Source organism: Carassius auratus, chromosome 7 (assembly GCF_003368295.1).
Source record: "Carassius auratus strain Wakin chromosome 7, ASM336829v1, whole genome shotgun sequence".
NCBI classification, from domain to species: Eukaryota; Metazoa; Chordata; class Actinopteri; order Cypriniformes; family Cyprinidae; genus Carassius; species Carassius auratus.
Window position 1 is genome coordinate 2,908,586 of NC_039249.1, and position 23,553 is coordinate 2,932,138.

At 39.0% G+C, this 23,553-nt stretch overlaps 1 protein-coding gene across 3 annotated transcripts; it reads right to left on the bottom strand.

Moving 5' to 3' along the window:
• Positions 1-208: 208 nt before the first annotated feature.
• On the bottom strand, positions 209-23,525 carry LOC113105524 (nectin-4-like). 3 transcript variants are annotated; one of them, XM_026266620.1, is made up of 11 exons: positions 23,407-23,525; positions 11,533-11,739; positions 10,842-11,009; positions 9,636-9,914; positions 7,036-7,153; positions 4,634-4,785; positions 4,116-4,275; positions 3,927-3,996; positions 3,092-3,148; positions 2,782-2,952; positions 209-1,699 (listed from the first exon to the last, which is right to left on the bottom strand). In XM_026266620.1, exons 3-11 carry the CDS (start codon positions 10,936-10,938, stop codon positions 1,277-1,279), a joined length of 1,527 nt encoding a protein of 508 aa, XP_026122405.1. In that variant the 5' UTR covers positions 10,939-11,009; positions 11,533-11,739; positions 23,407-23,525; the 3' UTR covers positions 209-1,276. The 3 variants fall into 3 exon arrangements, with proteins under 3 accessions (XP_026122405.1, XP_026122404.1, XP_026122403.1); XM_026266619.1 differs by lacking the exon at positions 23,407-23,525 and adding an exon at positions 14,659-15,387 and having other exon boundaries at positions 11,533-11,736; XM_026266618.1 differs by lacking the exon at positions 23,407-23,525 and adding an exon at positions 14,659-15,386.
• Between the last annotated feature and the right edge of the window lie 28 nt (positions 23,526-23,553).

Below are 23,553 nucleotides of genomic sequence, written 5' to 3' on the forward strand. Positions count from 1 at the left end.
AAAAGAACTTTAAGATCCATTGTGTTGAAATTCAAAATAAAAGTCAAACCAGACGTTCCTAAAATGATTCTTAAATGCATTTCCTGCAGCAGAAGCCAAGCACGGTGAGGGACAGGTTACAAGAATGTACCAAGGTAATAGCTTACACCAAAATACTTGATATTGAACTTGTGGTTAATATTGTTAAACATAATAAATTATTAAAATTTTCCATTAATTCATTCTTATTTATTTTTGACAGTGGTTGCTACTTTCACAGTATTCCCAGCTTTACTGTAGCATTTTAGTGTTAATTATTCCTTTTTTTTCAACAGGTAACACACCTTTAAATTTAGGCTGTAAAGCACCGAACAATAATGTCCTGATTCAACATTGTGTTTTTTAAAATTCATCTAACATTAGCAGTATAATTAGGGTTGATTTAATAACCCCCATGCACTGCAGTGAACTGAATACTCCAAAGTTACCATCAGGAGACCAAGGCTTTATATTTTGTTAGACAGAAAGTTCAAAAGAATATCTCAGGAGCTTGCGGTAAAACTGCCCACTTATTAAAACAAAATGCATTTAAAGCACTAGTACATAATGAAGTATGAAGTATAAATGTTGTAAACAATGACAGTGTCACACCTACAATGACATTCTGTGAACATGCAGGAGCCATTTTCAAAACAAGGTAATGCAATACTTCATAATACAATTCATGCAGTGGGTAGTTTCCTGTCAAAATACATAAAACACACATATATTCAAAATATATATATATCAAAACATTTGTAGATCTCTGGATTACAGACATCAAGGTCAAAAGGTCACAGTGAAGGATTAACTGACCAGAAAACCAGTTCATGTAGTATTGTCTCCCTCAACACCAATTCAAGTGAAGCCGTAGGTTGCGATGACAATAATAAAAATAAAAAAAGATCTTAATTCCATTGTTGGTCACACAGAGGAGCTTAGCTCTGGCCAATTCCAGTTAATCTGCATCTGAAACACATGCTGTGACCCATAATACTCAAGCGTCCCAGTTCCGGATTACACAATTATTTGAGGTACTGTTTTAGTACCTCTGGTACTATTTTTCAGCTTTGAGTTCAGACTATGGCCTGATAGTCATTCGGTCCATGGTTTTGCCACCTTGAGAATGTAATCATATAAAATTCATACAAAAGATACATTTTTGGGTTGGTTGTCCAAACACAGTATTTTGTCGAGTGAAATTACAAAGGAACGCACCCTTATGTTGTAATATAAACCATGTTTCCATATAAATGCTCTAAACGATCTGAGCTTTGTGGATAGTTGGGCTATGCGGCAGGAAAAGTTTTGTCTTGGCCGGGAGCAGGGTGTTATTGGGTTTCGACTTGGGCCACAGTATGCCATTAGTGCGCTCAAAATGACTGGATAGCGCCTCAGATATATCGCTGCCACCGTTCTCAAATCCATCAGGCTCCATTAAACCTCTGTGGACTCCTGAATCCGTAGGACTGACAGAATCTTCCTCTTCCTCATCTGTAAGAGTCGGGTACATGGATACTAAGGGCGAATTATGCCCTCTGCTGCCCCCTCTGGTACTTCCTCCTGACTGCGGCCTCCCCTCCGCTGGGAGAATGGCGCTGCCGTTCCGAGACCGCACAATTTCAACAGCCTGCTCCATTGAATAAGAAGAGGGGTGGAGAGGAGGGAGAAGTTGGGTTTCCTGTATCACACAAGTGTAAACATGTGATTATGAGCATTTTACATGCACAGTTATTTGATATAGCATATGTTAACTGTGTAAGTATCACTAAACCGCTGAGAATTACTGAAACTTTAAAGGAACACTCCACTATTTTTGAAAATAGGCAAATTTTCCAACTCCCCTAGAGTTAAACAGTTTAGTTTCACCTTTTTCGAATCCATTCAGCCGATCTCTGGGTCTGGCGGTAGCACTTTAAGCTTAGCTTAACTTAGCATAGATCATTGAATCTGATTAGACCGTTAGCATCTCGCTCAAAAATGACCAAAGAGTTTTTATATTTTTCCTGTTTAAAACGTGACTCTTCTGTAGTTACATCGTGTACTAAGACTGACTGAAAATGAAAAGTTACAAAACCTATAAAAATATTTTCTTATTAGAGTATTTGCAAGGTATTTGGAGTAGAAAAGGTTTCATAATATTAAGGTAGGCTACATTTTGATGTTCTGTTTCTAATATTAAATGTTAATAAATGGTGGGTTGATTTTACTATAGTTTTACAATTATTAGTAATATTTTCACATTAAATTATTATTATTATTATTTACTATTGCCTTGTTGACTATAAGGGTTTTGGGGTTGGAAGAAACTCCAAATTCTCACCAAGGCTGCAAGTATATGATTTTAGAAATACAGTACAATTAGAAATACTGTGAAATATTACATTATATTACAATGAGAAATACCTTTATTTTAATATTTTAGTTTATTAATTATAAATTAATTAATTTTTCAGTGTCACATAATCCTTCACAAATAATTCTAATAATCTGATTTGCTGCTCAAACGTTTCTCATTATTATCAATGTTGCAACAGTTGCCCTGCTTAATATTTTTTAAAAACCATGAAACTTCATACAGAGTAGATCCGCCAAAAGAATAAAATAAAATGTGTTCTTGCTGAATAGTGTATGGGACATAACATTTCCCATATAACCAAAAAAAAAAAAAAAAAACTGACCTTCATTCACTGACCATTTGTTTAAAAAGAAAAGAAAACCATTTTGTGTTCTTTTACAACAATTCTGTATGTGATCTCATACCTGTGACAAGTTACTGTCCTGCTCATAAGACTCCATCATCAGCCGAGTTTCTTTTTCAGTTCTGTCCATGATTTTGTCTCGACCTCTTCTGGACGTGTTATAAATTGCAGGACGACCGAGTGAGTCCACCCCTCCCAGTGTGGACCGACTGTCCCTGGAGCGAGGACGATCCTTTGAAAATATACGAATTGAATTTTTATGTGTGTGTGTGTGTGTATGTATATATATATATGTATCATATCGAACAATTACGGAATATGACTGGTGTATATAGTGATTTTTGAAATGATGCATGAAAAGAGTAACAAACCAGTGAAGAGAGACTTGTGCGTATCGTCCCTTCAGCTCTCAAAGGATTATTATCATCCTTTTAAAAGAAGACAGAGAGAGTGAGATGAGTGGGAGGAAGATATAATATACTGCAATATATATACAGTGATTGTATACATAAATGCTATTGCCCAAAAAGGAAATTAAGATACTTAAGCCATATGTAAAATAATTAAAATAAAAACATAAATGAATGTCATTACATCAATTATCAGGATAGTACAAGCGGTAAACAAATAAAACACTCAAATTGTCAAAGAAAACATTTCATAAAAGGAAGATTATAAAGTTTGAAATGATAAAACTTTATATATTCAGTATATACTCATGCATATCATTCACTACCATAACATTTGGGGTCAGAAAGTAATACTTTTAGTCAGAATGTTAAGACATTTATAATGTTACTATTTATGATGTTATAATTTATATTTATAATGTTATTTTGTATTCATTATTGAATCCTGAAAAAAAAAGTTTACACAAAAATATTAAGCAGTGAATCTATTTCCAACATTGATTATAATGAGAAATGTTTCTTGAGCAGCAAAATCAGCATACTAGAATGATTTCTGAAGGATCATGTGACAATGAAGACTGTAAAGATGCAAAAAAATTCAGCTTAAACATCACAGAAATAAATGACATTTAAAAAAAATATTTAGAGATATTACTGTTTTTACTGCATTTTTGATTAAATAAATACAGCCTTGGTGTCGAGACAGATGTTTTTAAAACACATTTTAAAAATCCTACTGACCCCAAACCTTGCATTATTAATAAACATTTGTTGATGTGTATACATGTATTCTTACTGAGTATCTGTTGCTTCCTGAGTTGACTCTCCTAATTGAGGCTTGTCTTGACAGAGTGCTGATTTCCTCCCTTACAAAGAGAGTGAGACAGACACAGACTGAAGTACAGGTGTGCACTACACCAATTCTCATAATCAGACCAGTCATGTTCATTATTCTATGTTTAGAAAGAAAGACACATTTTCTTACTTTTTTGCAACCAGCTCTATAGCCAGTTGTTGATTTTTGCGCTTATAGTAGCGCTTCACTGAAATGATCACTATGATAAGAGTGAGAACAATCACTGCAGCGACACCAGCGATAATAATCATCATCACATAGTTCACAGATGCTTTTTTCGGAGGCAAGTCTGAAAAAAACATGCAAAAAAACTTATCAAGATGTTGTACATTCAATTCCAACAGTCCTGTCATCGTTTGTGTGAAAGAGTCAGACTTGTTTATGGTGCTTCTGTTCTTTTAGAGAATGCAGTTTATGGAAAAGGCTGTACATTCTTGCCTAACATCTCCTTTTTCATTCCACAGATAGAAAAAAATATATCATGCAGGTTTGACACGACATGAGGGTGAGTAAATGGTGACAGAATATTCATTATTCTTTCAATTTGATAGATTATGAGATATGCAGTTGCATATTATTTTCACTAGATGGCAGCACTGTGCATTGCATCTTAACATGGGCGAAAGAGTTTTCAATGGGATACACACCTGATATATTTATTAGAATCTCAGCTTTTCCAGATCCCACCTCATTGGTGGCGGTACAGACATAAACTCCTTGATCGGTCAAGCTCAGGGGTCTGGAAAAGCGCAGAGTGCCTCCTTCCATAGTCACACCTTCGGGTAGAGCTTCATCTTTCCTGTGTGAACAACGAAATATGATTTAGTCCCTCAATCAAAGCACATAACTGTGAACAACAGAATCTATAATCTAGGATTCTTCACATAACCAATGATTTATGCTTACAGAATACTGACATGTGCATGATACCAGGACATGATACTTCAGAATTCTAACATGGAGCACAAAAGCATTCAAAAGTAGCACGGGTATATTTGTAGAAATAGCCAACAAAACATTGTATGGGTCAAAATTATACATTTTTCTTTTATGCCAAAAATCATTAGGATATTAGTAAACATCATGTTCCATGAAGATATTTTGTAAATTTACTACCGTAAATATATCAACACTTAATTGTTGATTAGGAATACACATTGCCAAGAACTTTAAAGGCGATGTTTCCAATATTAAGTTTTTTTTTTTTTGCACACACAGATTCCAGATTTCCAGCCAAATATTGTCCTATCCTAACAAACCATACATCAATGGAAAGCTTATTTATTCAGCTTTCAGATTATGTATAAATAAATAAATAAATAAAAAAAATCGACCCTTATGACCGATGTTGTGGTCTACATATGATCCTTCTGTCATTCTAATATGCTGGTTCACATTTAAATTAAATTAAATTAAATTAAATTAAATTAAATTAAATTAAATTAAATTAAATTAAATTAAATTAAATTAAATTAAATTAAATTAAATTAAATTAAATTAACATTTCTTATTATTATCAATGGTGAAAACAGTTGTGCTGCTTAATATTTCTGTGGAAACCATGATGCATTTTTTCAGGGTACTTCGAATAGAAATTCCAAAAGAACAGCCTTTATTCGAAACAGAAATATTTCAGAACATCATGAAAGTCTTTACTGTTTTTTTTAAGATAAATAAATTGTGTCATTACTGAATAAAAATATTCATTTTTCAAGTGTTACTGACCCCAAACTTTCTAACTGTACTGTAAAAACAACTGAATATATACTAATTACTTATTTCATGAATTCAACCTAAAATATTCCTAGTCTGTATTTCTTACAGGTCATCAGTGATTTTATGACAAAACATTTTTTTTGTCCATAATACAGTCAGAATAGTATTGTTAAAAAAAATCTAATTTCGTACTGTGTTTTAAACTAGAAGTTCCTGTGGCTCATTGGTAGAGCAGTGCACAAGGTTGTGACTTCAATTCCCAAGGATCACACATATTGGTAAAAAGAAAAAATATTGTATAGCCTGAATGCACTGTAAGTCGCTTTGGATAAAAGCGTCTGCTAAATGCATAAATGTAAATGTAGGTTTTGCATCAAGATCCAGTTTTTTTTTTACATCAAGCAACAGCATAACAAAAAACAACTGAATTAAATGTAGTCTAGGTAAGTGCTTTGTTTTGTTTACCTTGCATCATACTTAAGAATGATGGCTGTCAAGCGAACTCCCTATGTTGGCACCTGCCAGATTTGTAGTTTTAAGTTCTGCCAAGTGCATTTCTCCCCCGTATTAAAAGCTGACAAGCCTATTTATTTAGCTAAAACCACAAATAGGCCCATTCAGTCTTTCCATAGACAATAAGAACTTTGTCCAGAGCTTTTACCAGGAACTATAAGTTACATGTTTTTCATACAGCACAGTCCAATTTGCATGAGGACAGTGGTAGGACTCATCCGATGACAGACACAAGCATGCAGGCAAATTCTCCTGACACCATCATCCTAAACCTACTCATCTCCCCCTCACCAGCCATTTCTCATCCCCCGCTCTCTCCCTCCGTGTGAAAATGCACTCAGTCGGTTTGCTGCGCAAGTTGCAACACGACGCCAGGCCACAGTTACTTCATTTGCTTTGCATTCACACCGAGCAGCCAGAAAACAGGTTTCCCCACTCGAAACAGAGAGGAGGAGGAAACCAGAGAATGTTTGTCTCAGGAATTGCGTGATCATCTAAATGTCCATGTCTACACCCCTTAGTCACTTGTACTGAAAAATGCAGAAAAATAGGTGTGTGGCTGTGATTAATTATTGTTCACGAATGCTAAAACAACTGTTGTGTATTTCAATGACCTCTCAGTGTCAGTATTCCTATCTATCTGATAAAGTAGATTAAAAATTCACTCATGATTTAGGCCACAACCTTCTCGGCCACACCTAGAGATTACTCTGGCATGCTGATAGAGAAGCCAAGCGAAACAGAATTTAACCGACAAGACAGGCTTACAGGGAGATGAACAAACAAACAAATCGAGAGATGCAGGTGAACTGAGTTTTACCTCATCCAGCTGAATCTCTGAGGTTCAGGATTTCCTTGACCGCTGCACTGCAGCGTGGCTTCTTGCATTTCGGCATACCAGTCGTCCTCATAGCCAGATATCAGTGCATTCGGAGGGTCTACGTACACAAGAACACACAAATGAAAAGATTTTAGAATTAGGTGCATCTAATTCACTTTGCAGCCTCTTGTTTGAACTTGTGATGAACTTCCTGTTTGACCAACAAGTTCACCTGATCCGTTTGTTGACACAGTACAAACTCTAATATTGGCATTATGAGACATGCATATGTTTGATTTATTAAAATTTTTAGCAATTAAATGAAACCCACATGACTTTCCTCTGTGGAACACAAAAGCAAACACACATTGAAATAATGCACTGGTAACTTCTTTTTTTTTTTTTAAATGCAGTCATATATAATCTTTAAAAATGACATAAAAAGTGCTATAAAATTTCATAAAATGATGCATATATAATCTTCCACTCTTCCATGTTAACTGTTGCACTAGATCATTGAGTCAGTGAGTTGCAAACAGAAACAGATCCATCCGATTTGTGAATTAATCATTCAGATTAATACTGTGAACCGGATGAATGGATCCATTGAAAAGTTCAAAAGCACATTCTCAGACATTGTCATTATTACAGATGATAGATTCAAGGCTATTCTTTAACACAAAACTACATTTTGGTTCAAGGTGTTTTTGCATCCTGTTTGATGTTCGTAAGCTCCAGTTCTTATTCACTTTTACTGAATTGGCAAAAACAACAAGAAGAACAACCAGGATATTCTTAAGAATTTTCCCATTCGAGTTCCTCAGTAGACACATCAGATGGTTTCTAAACACATGATGGTGACTAAATAATGACTTTGAGTCTACACTTTCCTACAATCAACCAAAGCAAAGACATTATGACCGCAGCAGTAGTGATGAATGAGAGAAAAACAATGTAGTCATAGTATCGATTAAGACAATAAACAGATGTTCACATGTCATAACACATCTGAGGGAAGTTACATCCAGTATGTTGGAGAAACAACAGCTCAATCAGATTCAAATTTCGCAAGCTGAGCAAATAGGAAAGGTGTTTTACTTTTACATTATGAAATTAACAATTGTTTTCTATAGATTTGAAATTCACTCATTCTGAGTCATATCCAGGCTGTGATGTATAAAACTTGTGGCGCAATAGTACGTCAATCATGCTGCAGTAAGGACAACATTAAAAATTCTTCTGAAGAGAAAGCACACTCGCAGCTTGTGTTTATAACCTGGCAAGTGGTTTGACGTCAAGAGACATCAAAATAATTCTTAAGAAGTGCCTAAATGAGTTATAGATTAACTATAGCACTAGCAACAACAACAAAAATTGATAAACAATTTAAGAAATGTCTGTAACACTACATTCTAAAAAATGCTTGGTTATCTTTTCCACCCAACCACAAGGTTGAGCCTGTTGGGCTGTTTTTTCCAGGGTAGAGTAGTTTTTGTGTTACCCAGAGGGTCAATCTCACTGACAGATGAAAATATACACCCCTCCCCTTCCTTCAGATGAAACAACCAGACAATAGGCTTCTTCTTTTTTTTTTTTTTTTGCATCATCAGTGCCGCCTAATAAGTGCACTTCTTCAGTCAAATAAAGATCAAACATCTATGATGTCTTTGCTGGGCTGTATTTTATGCAACGCAACATACAGGGACGAGATATAACAAACTGATTTTACTCATTATAATACTGAATTTAATTTATTTTGATGTTAAAATATGTTCTCCAATCTCACTAGTGTTTGTTTATGGGGAGGTTATGGTTATGGAATCAATCCCAACATCATTCAGCTACGAGTAAAACACGAGGAAGCGGTCTGAGGTTACTTTAAAATGTCACATTTTTGTCCATGGGTGTTCTTGCTTATAAATAAATCTTAACTTTTTGATTATCACTATTGCCTCTAGTAATTTTGGGTGTGATTTCTAATTTCCAACCAAGTAATTTTTATTAGTTGAGTTTAATAAAACAACCCAGCATTTGTGTCAAAATGTTTCCCAGTCCAAAATAATAACCCAGCACATGTTCTGTCCAATAACTGGGTGGCCAGATGTTTTTAACCCAGCATTTATTTTTTATTAAAAAAATTAAATTTATGCATTTAGCAGACACTTTTATCCAAAGCGACTTACAATGCATTCAGGCTAACATTTTCTACCTAATATGAGTTCCCTGGGAATTGAACCCATAACCTTGCGCTGCTAACAGAATGCTCTACCTCTGAGCCACAGGAACATTTTATAATGTACAAAATAAGAAAATATATTTTAATTAACTGATAATTAAGCACATAATTAAGGCTATAATTCCTCCTCTCCCTAGTTTTTAGTAGAGAAAATGTAATTATAAAACACTACAATTGATTTATTTTTATTATGTATTATTAAAGACATTGCATTTTTAAAGTACTTTTATAAGTATAAATGAAAGTATTTGTTGCACTGAATTCAATGAATGCTAATTTGAAGTAATAAGAAATCAAGGGCAAAGGAATGCCCCAGACACTTCTGATAAACATTTATAATAAGTGTTAAGAGATCAGGACTCACAGTGTACTACAAGGTTATTGGAGATCCTCACTGGGCCTTTTTGCGATGGATGCCAGACCAGACAGTCCAGCTTCTGCCCGTTCATGTTACGGAGAGGGTGGAGAGAAAACTGGATGGAGGCCACTTCACTATCTAAGCTACGGTTCTGACTCTGACCCGCGAGCTCCGTGTCCCAGGAGAGGCCTGCCATCGGCTTAGCCACCGAACGGCATACAGCGGCCGGACGGAACGACTCACCCTCAACCAGGACGAACGGCTGCAGGGACGTAATGGGTTTAGCTGTGAAATGAAATGACAAATACATCATAAATGGCAAATAAAAACTACAGTGAGACTTCCATGTGTGCTGTCCTGTTTCTAACAGTTTGCTTGAAAACAACTGTAAACGATACATCTGAAGGAGAAAGCAGCAGCTATTATATGATCTTGTAATCGCAGCAACAATGAAAACTGTCAGGTAAATATCTCCATCATCACTCCCATTGACGCAGACAATGCTTGCGTGTTATTCTTTGAACAATAACTGTATACATCATAGCAGTGGTAGCTTTGTGGTTAACGGGTTTTCTCTGTACATGAATGGGACGCTAAATGAAATGACAATGGTAATGTAAAAAAAAAAAAAAATCAAAGGCTTACTATACCCTGTTCTGTATCACTGATGGTTTTATCGCTCACTGCATCATCGAGTCACTGCATATACATTTAAGACTAAAAAAACCTGCTGATTTTAACTCCAATCACTATGAAGCCCATAAGGGGACATGGTGATGGAAAACAATATATTACAGTATATGGAAGGAAAAATTACATTTACCATTTTATTGCTTTCTGCATTGTCTCAAAAGATTTTTCATTCACTGTATAATTTTTTTTTTTTTTAAGTCAGATTTTGGTAATCACAGCATTTCCACAAGAAACTTCACATTCACTTGCAAAAGCATTGAAATAATTTTTTTTTTTTTCATGACAAATGTTTTACGTAAAGTTTCTTGTGGGAACACAAGAGTGATGGTTTCACAGCAGTCTGACAGGTTGACAGTTCCTGACCAAATTCAGATACAATCTCGACCAGAGTGTTTGCTGAAAATCAAAGTGGTTTAAGGTGATCTTCAAATGTGCTTAAATATGAACATTCACACACTTTTGTATGAGAAAAGTTGGCCGTCTTCTTCTTGCCCATATAGCCATGATTAATGTACTCACTCCACACTGTAACCAAAATCTCTGTCTGAAAGTTTCCATTGGGGAAGGTGGCGATTTTGCAGATGTATTTGCCCTCATCTGCAGAACGTGTGCCCATGAGAATCAGAGCAGAGTCTTCTATTGGGTTGCTGGTAGCGAATCGAGCACGGCCTCTGTATGCAGGGCTTTCTGTGAAAGAGGAACGAAATGAAATCTGACAGTAAGATTTGGTTTTTTGACCTTTTTTGTGAAGCATAAAAAAAGAATGATCTAAACAAAAAAACTTGTCATCTCAAAGAAATTATAAAGGAAGAGGAAGTAATGGTTCCTTTATGAAACACTCTTAGTTGTTTTTTACATCTGCTTAATGATTCAGTGTAAATGAAAGCAAAATGAGTACAGCAAGTACAATACAAGTATAGTTAGAGTACCAGATTCAAGGAACAGCCCAAAGTCAGATACAGGTAAAAAAATGTAAATGACTCGGAGCTGCATATATAATATGTTATAGCTAGAGAAGTCCACAGTGAAGCTGAAATTGTTGAAGGATTTTGTTTGAAACCATTCTCACTCAGCAATTGTGATTAAACTTTTAAATAATTACAACGAAATTTAAAATAAGACACTTTGAGGTAAAAAAAAAAATGTAAAATTCAAAATTTAAGTTTTGATTTCAGTGAGATAACAGATAAAGAAAAAGAGTCAGTTTTACCGTTCTGGCCATCTTTCTGATGAGCAGTGATAACCTGTTCTTCACCTCCATTTGAGTCTAGTCGAATCCAGATCACCTGCACCACATTACTGTTCGATGCATCGAATCGACAGGGTAACCGCGTTTCCTCCTCTGCCAAACACTGCAGAGTCCAGGGGGACTCCGAGGGCTCTAGAAAATGTTCTTGTTCTCCACTTACACAGGCTGCTGAAGGACACAAAAAGAGAGATAACGGTTGTAATCAAAGAAAGTAATAAGCCACTTGAGATGCTTTTTTAAAATAGTGGCAACAGCAATATGATCAAATGAATAAATTCTATTGGATGAACTCTGTTGGAAGTTGTTTATAAAATCAGAAATCATATCTTTTGAATTCTATATTAATGTTGCAACTAAACTAGAAAAATAATCGGTTGAGGAGTAGTTGTAATACTATGTAGTATTTTATATTATGTATTATGTCATATATGTAATTATTTTGTAAATATTAGCTCAATTTCCTTATTAAAGGAATAGTTCAGCCCAAAATAAACATTTGCTGGCAATTTAGTCAACCTTGGGCAATCCAAGATGTAGATCTAAATTCTAAATTCCTAATAATTGAACATAAAACCGTTGCTTTCGGGCTAAAACATGATTCTGCTATCCATAATATTACTTTCTTCAGTGAAGTCATCTCATCTGAATCAGGAGTGAAATATACACAGATCAAAATCTGTTTACAGGCAAAAAGATTCCTAAACAGTTTTAAACAAATGTTGGTGTTAAAGAAAAAAATGTTGGTGGATTTTGTAAGCGGATTGACATTTTCCCTGAAGGAAATGTTCTCATGATCTTAATTTTGACTAGAAGTGACTTTTTAAATGATGTTTTTGTTTTTCAGAAACATGCTGCTTTTCCCTTCACAAGACATTATTTTGTGGACTAGAGTCACGTGGATTATATATCAGCTGTTTAGACTCTCGCTCTGATGGCACCCATTCACTGCAGAGGGTCCATTGGTGAGCAAGTGATGTAAAGTTAATGTCTCTGTTCCAATGAAGAAACAAACTCATCAACATCTTGGGTGGTCTGAGGGTCAGCAAATGTAACTTTCAACGTCTAAAACAAAATCACTGAATTAGTCATGCAATTTTAAAACTACGTAGAACTATTAAAACTTGTTACACTGTTTAAAAAAATGCAATAATGTGTAGATCAGTTTTGCATTTAGTGTTGGGAAAAACAAACATAGGTATTGATATGCATAACAAAAATAGTGAAGTGACATTCAGCCAAGTATGGTGACCCATACTCAGAATTCGTGCTCTGCATTTAACCCATCCAAAGTGCACACACACAGCAGTGAACACACACTGTGAACACACACCCGGAGCAGTGGGCAGCCATTTATGCTGCGGCGCCCGGGGAGCAGTTGGGGGTTCAATGCCTTGCTCAAGGGCACCTAAGTCGTGCTATTTCCAGCCCGAGATTCAAACCCACAACCCTAGGGTTAGGAGTCAAACTCTAACCACTAGGCTACAACTTCCCTAAATAAAAGAAAGGAAGAGGGTTGAGAGACAAACAGGTGTCTGGAAGAGCGTTTGTGGACGAGAGTTAGATATGCTGCTCAACTCGTTATGTGTCTCAGGGCTAATTACTTTTGGGAGGCAGACGAGCATAAGCAAACATTCAAATACAAAGTGCATGCATGCAAAGTTGAGTGAATAAGCAGAACTATCACATTTACTTTTAAAAACAAAAATGTATTTATAATTAAAATTATAAAATAAAAGTATGTTGTGTAAATTAAATACATTAAGTAGTTTGCAATTTCAAGAACAATATATATATATATATATATATATATATATATATATTTTTTTTTTTTTAAATACATAAACGGAAAAGTACAGATATCTAATGCATACTTTAAGTTGATTAGGCTCACATATGAATAAGAAATGTATTGTGTTTATTGTTATTTGCAGTAACAAGTAAGTCATAAATTAACAGTACACTTAATGGGAATCTTTGCCCGTGTTAGACACAATTCAAGTGCTTTGGGATCAGAGTTCATGGGCGTGATTTGGCGATCATCCCCACAATTTTCTTGAGTTTCTGAGTCATTCTATCTCTAGCTCGAACTTTATGTCAGTAACCCAGATCCTTGACCATTAGGCCGTGGCAGTCAGTTGTCCAGTTTGCAAAGATTATGAATTACATAAATGAACTGTAATGACAAGTCTCTTGGACATAAGCTTGTTGACAAGATTTCTGGCATAGATCCACTGTCACTGTGCCACAAAATATGATTTATCCAAGTGTGACAAGTTCCTGAGTCAACATCCTTAAAGACTGTCATTTGTTGCCTAACACTGCCCCTAAAAATGGACTTAATTGGTTTGACTAATATTTTTACTATTATCAAAACTTTTCCAATTAATATGTAATCAGTGCTTTAATTTTATAGACTTTTGAAACAATTTATACTCAGATATTATTTATTTTCTTTAATCAGGAACAACAATAGTATTTGCACCTTATAATGATTTAAACCAACACAATAATGGCTATTAAGAACATTTTCACTCTCATATCTCAAAATAACTTGACTGGATTGATGCTCAAGGCCATAATCTTAAACCTGACCCTAAACTCTAATATCGGAGTAGGAATGATGTTCTAGACCCATGCAGAGGATGTTGATCCAGCAGAAAGTCATAATGTATATAAATTAAGTTACATCCTGTACTCAGACCCAACTGACCATGCATTAACAACTTTATGAATAGCTAATTTAGGCTACACCAGAAGCAAAAACAATCAGAAATGTAAGTAACGTTGACAACACCCTAAAATTCATCACACCCTTATTCTCGCAATTTCATCAACCCATAAAACACTCCTTAAGACGCATTAGACAGTGTGTGTGTGTGTGTGTGTGTGTATGAGCAGGGAGCGTCTGTGTCGCACTGAATCACACTCGAAGTTTGTCATCAGAACCAGTTCTTCCTGTAATGTCAGACAACCGTAAACGTGTTGTGAAGCTCTTTTCCTAAACCTTTAACCCCCAAATCCTGCAGCACGTTTGAAAAGGTTTCCAATTGCACGCGCAGTGCATTTATGTTTAATAAAACGGCTCACCTGAGTTCCAGATGATCAACGCAGCAAGAAAATATGAAACTGTCTTCATCGTCCACCAGTTCAGACTTTCAGCTGAGCCCAAGTTATCAGTTTGGCGATCTCAAAGCGCTGGTCATTATTAATATATGAAAACTGTGTCCATCTCAAGCGCTAGTCGTCTTCCCAATCACTCCAGTCGATCACAGATGTCAGTCGGGAGATTTTGGAGAACAGGAGACTCCCATATATGAAGAGCAGGTGTGGTGGAGATCCAGCGCAGAAAATCGAAAACAGTCTTCGTTCAGAATCACTATATCGATTAATTCATTTGAAATACCAAAAAAGAAACAGAAAGTTTATGGACTATATCCATAAAAAGTGAACGTTTCTCCATGCGTAAATCATCAAGGGAGCGCACAAACGTTTTACTCCAGTTGATGGTGTTTTCGTCTTATTTTAAGATCTACGACATGTTGAGAAAAGCCGAAGTATTTCCATTATTGATCCGACGCACGGGTTGAAATTGCGTGAAAATGCTGTGAGAGAAGAACATTTCTCAGACACCTGTTGGAAAAGGCAGCTCTCCATTGCGCAGTCGCGCACATGTTGTTACGCGCTCAGCTTAACTCAACCTTCCAGTTTTAATCCGGGTGTTTCTTCACAATCTGATGATTCAATCTAGCTACTGGTTTAAAACTCTATAATTGCTTAATCGTTTGAGATCTGTAATGCTCGATTTCAAGTTAACAGTTTTTTTTCCTGCCATGTTTTGTGTGTGTGTGTGTGTGTGTGTGTGTGTGTGTGTGTGTGTGTGAAAAACACAAGGGTTAGGGTAACTTGTGATAAAATCAAAGCGACACTGAACATTTTCTTGTTTTAATTTCTTCTCAAATTAAGAACGAATAAGTATACCTATTAAAACTATATCTTACAGGTTCACACAAGACCTTTCAGAACATAATTCATCATTTGACTCTGATTAACCTTAACAATATTTTACATATCTTTTCAGATTTGCTTAACTGTCCAGTAACCAGACATCCTTCCAATAAAAGTGCTGTTCTGTTAAAGGTTTCCCAATATCCCATAAGATTGCTGGATAAACTAGCTACAAAACAGCATATCTGGTTCATTTTCACAAGTGTGATGACATATTTATCATGTGTATGAACGCTACATGAATCTACCAGACCTGTATCTGGTTGCATTCTTGGCCTAAAGGAAAGGGAACACCAAAAACTATAAACCTGTTCCCCCTCCTGAAAACAGTTAAAGCCTCAGGCACTTCTACAGAGTTCAGTGGAATAGTGTTCCAAACAAGGGGTTTTGAGCTGAAAAAGACAGTTATTTACGATTAGGAAAGCTTCTCTGTGATTAGCATTTCTGTTCATAAACCTATAAGATGGTTTTAATGTCCCCAAAATGTTATTAACATTTGGTCTTTAATTTTATGCCATAAAAATAAAATGAATACTAATAAAAATCAATCTTTGATGCTGTGCTAATATCGTGAAACTGTCATGCCAATTAAAAGTTTTGAAAAACTCAAATATTTAAAGGGAAGAAAAAATCCTTTGAAAAAAAAAAAAAAATATATATATATATATATATATATATATATATGAAAATATTTACAGGATAAAATCCTACTGAAACAATAATAATAAGAGACATTTTTTTATTACACCTAATCACGCTTTAGATTTTTTTTTTTCATTTAATCAAATAATAGTTTACTTTTCTTATAAAATCGCGTGAAGGTGAATAATGACATCTAGGGGACTATTTGAGTATTTTTCAAATCCACTGTTAACTTCAAAAACAGAAACGTTTTGACACTTGTGCTCTAGCATAATTTACAGTAATCAGTATTTGAACATTTAACTTTACATTAAAGTCTTCTACATTTAGGTCTATAAGATGATACAATATTTTTTTTATGAAGATTATTCGATTACTAACAACAAGTAGAGCTGAAACAACGAATCGATTTAATCGATTAAAATCGATTATTAAAATAGTTGTCAACTAATTTAGTAATCGATTCGTCGCTAAATAAATTTTATTTGCCATAAGCGGCTCATTTCGTGAATATTTCAAATCTGCGTTGACCAAAGTGTGGCAGTAATGAGCCACCGGAGGTTTTACTCAGCCAGTACAGCAGGTGAAGTAGCGAATAGCCAATAGCTGGCCTCGTTTTATGTCACGTGCTTCCCGAACAGCGTCTCTGCAGCCTTCAGCGGGAAGTGGGAGTACTTTACTTTGAGCCTTCAAAATGAAGAGTAACCTGTAAACTCTGCACTACTGAACTGTTTAAGGGGCCGTTCACATATCGTGTCTTTTGCGTGCTCAAGTTCGTTATTTCCTATGTAGGCGCGCAGTATGCACTCTCATAATGGAAGCGACGCGGTCGCGACACGCACGCGGTGCGATGCGCCCGTTTTTCCAGGCGCGTCCACACCGCATCCATTTCCCTATCATAGGTCACTTCGATGCTGCGGTGACGTCACCACGTATGGGAACACCTCCGGTGTGACGAATGTCTGAAGCCCTATACCATCCCGCCAATCCTATTGGCCAAATGGCGCATAGCACCACCCTACGCATGCGCACGCATGATATACCTGGGTGCAGCGCGCCATTTCGCTCAGATTTCATTCCTTCAGGAATAGCGAATCTTCTGTGCCCTATCATCTCGCGTTCTCCAGCGATTTTCTTCGAGCAGTGTTAACTCCTCTTTCGCGGACGCGATGAGTCAACGAAAGGTAAGAGCCGTATATGGGTTTATCACAGGGAGGCACTCATGAGAGATTCGTTTGCAGCCTCTCTCATGTTCTCTCTGTGATAGCCTACGGCTATGGTAAAATAAGAAAAGTATCCGCGCTCTGGAGTCTATTTCTTCAGTCGCCTCGCGTCTAACCCCCACCGTTCGCTTCTGCGGTCGCCGAGGCCCCGCACGAGGTGTTGGTTAGGGGCGATATGTGCGGCTTGACTATGAGTTCAGTGATGCACTGGAGTTTTCCACTTGCTCGCTCTCCCCTACTCGAGCGCGTTGATCAGAGCAGTTTCGCTTTATACTATGTTGTCTAACCGCAGCTTCTACTCAGAGTAGGCTCTGACCTGCATAAGCGGTTCTCTCCCTCCGAGCGGACAGGAGAAACGCGCTTCCCCTTCCTCAGTGTGCTACATGGCGGACTGCTATTATATAGCGATGCCGTTTGACTACCTCTCTAGCCGAACGGATCGCGCCAAACTCCGCCGCGACCTAGTCTCGTCTAGACGTATCGAGTCGTGTCTATTTCGGCAAATTTTATTCTCTTATTACGGTTCTTTACGAGAAGCCTCTCGTTCTTTCCCCACACTCTAACATTGACCGTCTCGCAGCACAAGCACTTCGAGCGTCACTGAACTGAGCTGTTATTTGAGCGCCCCTCAGACACTGCACAATTCAGTCTTCAGAGTTTGAGGGACGCCACAAGAGGCTGGCAAATATGGCCAGTTATGACGGCTCACACAGCTGCCGCGTTCTCGCTAGCGGCGTGGCCTATGTTTTCTTGTTGGATTAAATCCTGCCGTGAACACGCTTCAGGATTATATACAACGAAACGCAGCGAGTTTGACGCATGCGCTTTACTTCATGTTTGCCAGGGTCTGTGCCCTCCACTAGAGAGTGCTGTTGGACTGCTAATGCACATCCAACCCTCTCACTGCAGTCTCCACGCTCTAACATTGACTGTCTCGCAGCAAAGGCACCTCGAGCATCATTGGATTGAGCTATCATTTGAGCGCCCCCTCAGACACTCTGCACAATCCAGCCTTCAGAGTCTGAGGGACGCCACGAGAGACTGGCGAATATGGCCAGTTATGACGGCTCACACAGCTGCCGCATTCTCGCTAGCGGCGTGGCCTATGTTTTCTTGTTGGATTAAATCCTGCCGTGAACACGCTTCAGGATTATATACAACGAAACGCAGCGAGTTTGACGCTTGCGCTTTCCTTCTATGTTTGCCAGGGTCTGTGCCCTCCACTAGAGAGTGCTGTTGGACTGCTAATGCACATCCAACCCTCTCACTGCAGTCCACACGCTCTAACATTGACTGTCTCGCAGCAAAGCCACCTCGAGCATCATTGGATTGAGCTATCATTTGAGCGCCCCCTCAGACACTCTGCACAATCCAGCCTTCAGAGTTTGAGGGACGGCACAAAAAGGCTGGCAGAGATGGCCAGTTTATGACTGCTCATACAGCCGCCACGTTCTCGCAATGGCGACGTGGCCCGATTTTTATCTTGGTGAATTAAATCCTGCCGTGGATACGCTTCAGGATTATACACAACGAAACGCAGCAAGTTTACGCATGCGCTTTACTTCATGTTCGCCAGGGACTGTGCCCTCCACTAGAGAGTGCTGGTGGACCGCTAATGCACATCCAACACTCTCACTGCAGTCCCTACGCTCTAACATTGACTGTCTCGCAGCAAACAGCGCTTCGAGCAGCATTGGATCGGGCTGTAACGCCAGGCGTAAATAATAAATAATAATCCCTCAGACACTGCGCAATCCAGCTTTCAGATCTTGAGGGGCGATTCAAGGGTCTTACACAGACGACCCGTTTATGACGGCTCGCACAGCCGCCGTTTTAGTTAGCGGCAGAGCCTGATGTTCAATTCGTTGGTCTAATTCCTGCCGTGGACACGTTCAGGAATATACACAACGGGACGCAATAGCTCTTATGCATACACTTCCCCTGTGCACGAATGCCGCAGGTTTTTCCGTGCACGGACATTATGTGTATGACAGCGTTGCAGAAAGCGGAAATTTGAGACTGCTAGTATCGTTTTGGGTCGCGTGGAACGCTTGCCCGGCATTTCTCAATGGGTGTTACGCACAATTGTCACGGATACACCAATTCGTTTTTTTAGAGGCCCGCCTCTTTCCGCTGAATTCTTTTCACGGTGGTAGACTGATGGTAATAGCAGTGTTGTGACAGGAGATGTCAACTCTGCTGAGCAAAGGGGCTATAGAAGTCGTAGACCCCGTACTTCTCAATGCATGGATGTAGCTCTGGCCCCGTTGCGGCTCCAGGGCGTCCGTCTGTTAACCACTTGGACGATTGGCAGCGGCATTCCCCGTAATTTGTCTGGGGTTACTTCACATGCGCCCTTTTCAGTGGAAAAGTGGGCGGAAAGACGAAATATTTCACCCCGTTGTCTTCCGCATCCGACGATTTCGGTGACACGGAGTTGTGTGATGTCATTAAAGCTATGGATGCCAACCGAGTTTCTCCTACCGGGGTTCGGCTGGGGATTTGAGCTTTCCCAGAGACCGTCATGACGGATGCGTCTTTGACCGGTTGGGGAGCTGTTTGTCAAGGGCTACCAGCCCATGGAGTGTGGTCCGCTGCACAACGCAGTTGGTATATAAACCGGTTGGAATTACTGGCAGTTTTCTGGCTCTCCAGTAATTCGCGAATCTGCTGATCGGCCGTCTTGTGCTGCTCCGATCAGACAACACAGCGTTTGTCTCATACCTGAATCATTAGGAAGGATTACGCTCCCGCCCCCTGTGCAGGCTGGCGAGACATGTTCTTCTCTGGTCTCAGAGAAAATTTCTGTCGATCCGAGTTGTTCATGTCCCTGGACGTTTGAACTTCGGAGCAGATATGCTATCCAGACGGGCTCTGGAACAGGGAGAATGGAGATTACACCTCCAGACGGTGAATCTTTTATGGCGGATATTCGGCAAGCGAAAGTGGATTTATTCGCGTCAAACATGACTACGCATTGCCCGCTATGGTTCTCCCTATGCCCCCCATCGCCCCTGGGCGTGGATGCATTAGCTCACAGCTGGCCCACGACCAGTCTGTATGCTTTTCCTCCGATTCGTTTGATCCCAGCGGTATTATGCAGAATACGGCAGGGCAGAGTGGAACAGCTGCTGCTGGTGGCTCCGCGATGGCACACGCAGCCGTGGTTTGCGGATCTGATCAGTCTGCTAGCGGGCTCTCCTTGGAGATTCCCCTCAGACAGGATTTATTATCACAAGCACAGGGGCTGATTTGGCACCCGAGGCCGGATCTGTGGAAACTGTGGGCGTGGCCACTGAGCGGAGTGCATTAGTATGTCCCAGTCTTTCTGTTGAAACCACTGAGACTATATTGAATTCTAGAGCAGCTTCTACGAGACGCTTATATGCTTTCAAGTGGAGATTGATTACAGCCTGGTGTGGCAATCGTAATGTGGATCCAGTTTACTGCCCAGTGGCTTCAGTGCTGGAGTTCCTCCAGGATTGTTTTTCGGATGGCGTAACACCAGCCACTTTTAGGTTTACGTGGCAGCCATTTCAGCTTACCACGAATACATAGGCGGTGCCTCTATGAGGCGTCATCCACTAGTTTCTCGTTTCGTACAGCGTGCGCGACGGCTGAGGCCTTTCCGCCCTGTGCGAGTTCCTTCATGGGGTTTATCCATTGTGTTGCTAGGTTTATCAGGGCATCCGTTTGAGCCCTTGGAGACCGTATCGGATAAATTCTTGACACTGAAGACACTTCTTCTCATGGCTTTATCCTCCCTCAAGAGAGTTGGGGATTTACAGGCTTTTTCTGTTTCACCCTCATGCATGGAATTTGCACCGGGCTCTGTGAAGGTGCTGCTGCGGCCCAGGCCTAACTATGTTCCTAAGGTCGCATCTAACTTCTTTCGCTTTCAGCAAGTGTTCCTGGAAGCTTTTTCACCTGCTGAGGCTGGATCAGAAGATCTAAGTCTTTGCCCTGTGAGAGCTTTAAAGACTTATGTGGATCGTACAGCCCCTTGGCGTGAATCTGACCAGCTGTTTGTCTGTCTTGGACATAAAAGTAAGGGCCATGCGGTTCCAAAACAGTGCATGTCCCATTGGCTGGTGGAGGCAATTTCTTTGGCCTATGAGGCGCGCGGGCTCGCTTCGCCCTTAGGAATTAAGGCTCATTCCACTTGAGCTGTGGCTTCTTCTCAAGCTTTTCTCAGTGGATCTTCTATGGATGATATCTGTGCTGCGGCAGGATGGTCCTCACCGAGCACTTTTATCAAGTCCTACAGTCTGGATGTGAGGATGGCCCCTGGCTCCCGGGTTCTCTCCGCTTGAGCAGATGCTTCCTCGGATCTCAGTTATCAGGTACGTCAGGCGTTTTGGTATATCGTTCCCATACGTGGTGACGTCACCGCAGCATCGAAGTGACCTATGATAGGGAACATCTCGGTTACGTATGTAACCTTGGTTCCCTGAATAGGGAACGAGATGCTGCGGTTCTGGCCGTTCCGTACCTTGATAACTACTTCATCTTCAGTCATGAAATCTGAGCGAAATGGCGCGCTGCACCCAGGTATATCATGCGTGCGCATGCGTAGGGTGGTGCTATGCGCCATTTGGCCAATAGGATTGGCGGGATGGTATAGGGCTTCAGACATTCGTCACACCGGAGGTGTTCCCATACGTGGTGACGTCACCGCAGCATCTCGTTCCCTATTCAGGGAACCAAGGTTACATACGTAACCGAGATGTTATCCTTTGCTGAAATTTCCGGGTCTTCATGGAGAGGGCACGTCATGGAGAGAGCACGTCATGGTTGCTTAGCAAAGGCAGACGCCTCAGGGGCGCTTCTGCCCGAGCGCTTTGGAAAGAAGGAGAAAGCGGCGCGACTAGCGTTTTCCACGCGTTTTTAGGTGCGATATGTGAACGGCCCCTAAGAATTTTATTTGTGCAGATTCTCCAGTACAAGGTTGTTTGCAAATGTTTAGTCGTAAAAGCTGATAACATTGCTTTTTAACAGTTAACATTTAAAGCTTTACAAACATGTTATGTGATCAGTTTGTCGTTTACCAGTTCATAATTCAGACCTGCAGCCTAATTATGACTGAATGAGAGAGGTAAATGTTTGAGTATATTTAAAATGCACTTCTAAGTATTCACTGCTCTTTTTCACACAGCAGGTTTTTTGTGTGTGTCCCAATTTTTTTTTTTTCTGGACAACCTTCTGATGGATTTTACTTTAAATTGTGAGTTCCATTCAGGTTTCATGCCACTGGCACTTTTTTTTCGAAGGATTGTTTACAATTTCACAGCATAAGCTATAAAGCTTTTTCCCAGTAAATAATAAAATACAATGCACTGCAATTTTATTCTGTTTTATCCTTATACTTCGTTAAAATATGTTCTCAAAGATTCCTTAAGCTTTGTTTGGGATGTTAAACTACTTTAGGAGCTCTAAGGACTGCCATGGTGAAAACAATATTTGAAATCTCCTTGTGAATTTTGCTAGAGTATGGGTCAGTGTTTTGATTGCAGAAGAGTTCGACAAAGGATTACTAACATAAAACAACTCCAGGTATATTTTTGATGAGGATATGACAATGCTAAATGGTTAAAATCTCTTAAAAATCTATGCTGAATGATAAAGACCCTTTATTAATAATTTACTTGGGGAAAAAATGGAAAAAACTAAAATATAAGTACATAAACCGATTAATCGTAAAAATAATCGACAGATTAATCGATTATCAAAATAATCGTTAGTTGCAGCCCTAACAACAAGTACAATATGTAAGACCATTGCTACATTCATATGCATTAGGATCTAAAGTGAGATCTAAATGTCTGACACTGAAAAGGAAAGTTCCTCAGTATCTCAAGTGATATTTCATTAACCTGAAAATAACATAGGACAGCAACAAATGACCAAACTTCTTAAGATCGAGATTTGCCATTTTCTCTCTTACTGGAATCTGAGTTTTATGTACCTCCCTTTTGCTCTCTGATTGGTCCTTTGTGTCTTTTTCTTTTCTGTGATTGGATGGTTTACACCTGAGTCTTGCCATGTCCGAGCTTGTTCTCTTGGTACACAAGTACAGATCCGACTGTGGCAGAACAGCAAAAAACTGCTAACA

Bases quoted from the DNA above. Each gene is read 5' to 3' on its own strand.
- LOC113105524 (XM_026266618.1), bottom strand. From the start codon at position 14,707: ATGAAGACAGTTTCATATTTTCTTGCTGCGTTGATCATCTGGAACTCA. The intron at 11,010-11,532 runs GTAAAACTGACT...CCTCTTTCACAG, and splicing joins TCAGAAAGATGGCCAGAACG to AAAGCCCTGCATACAGAGGC. The intron at 9,915-10,841 runs GTGAGTACATTA...TTCATTTCACAG, and splicing joins GATTTTGGTTACAGTGTGGA to CTAAACCCATTACGTCCCTG.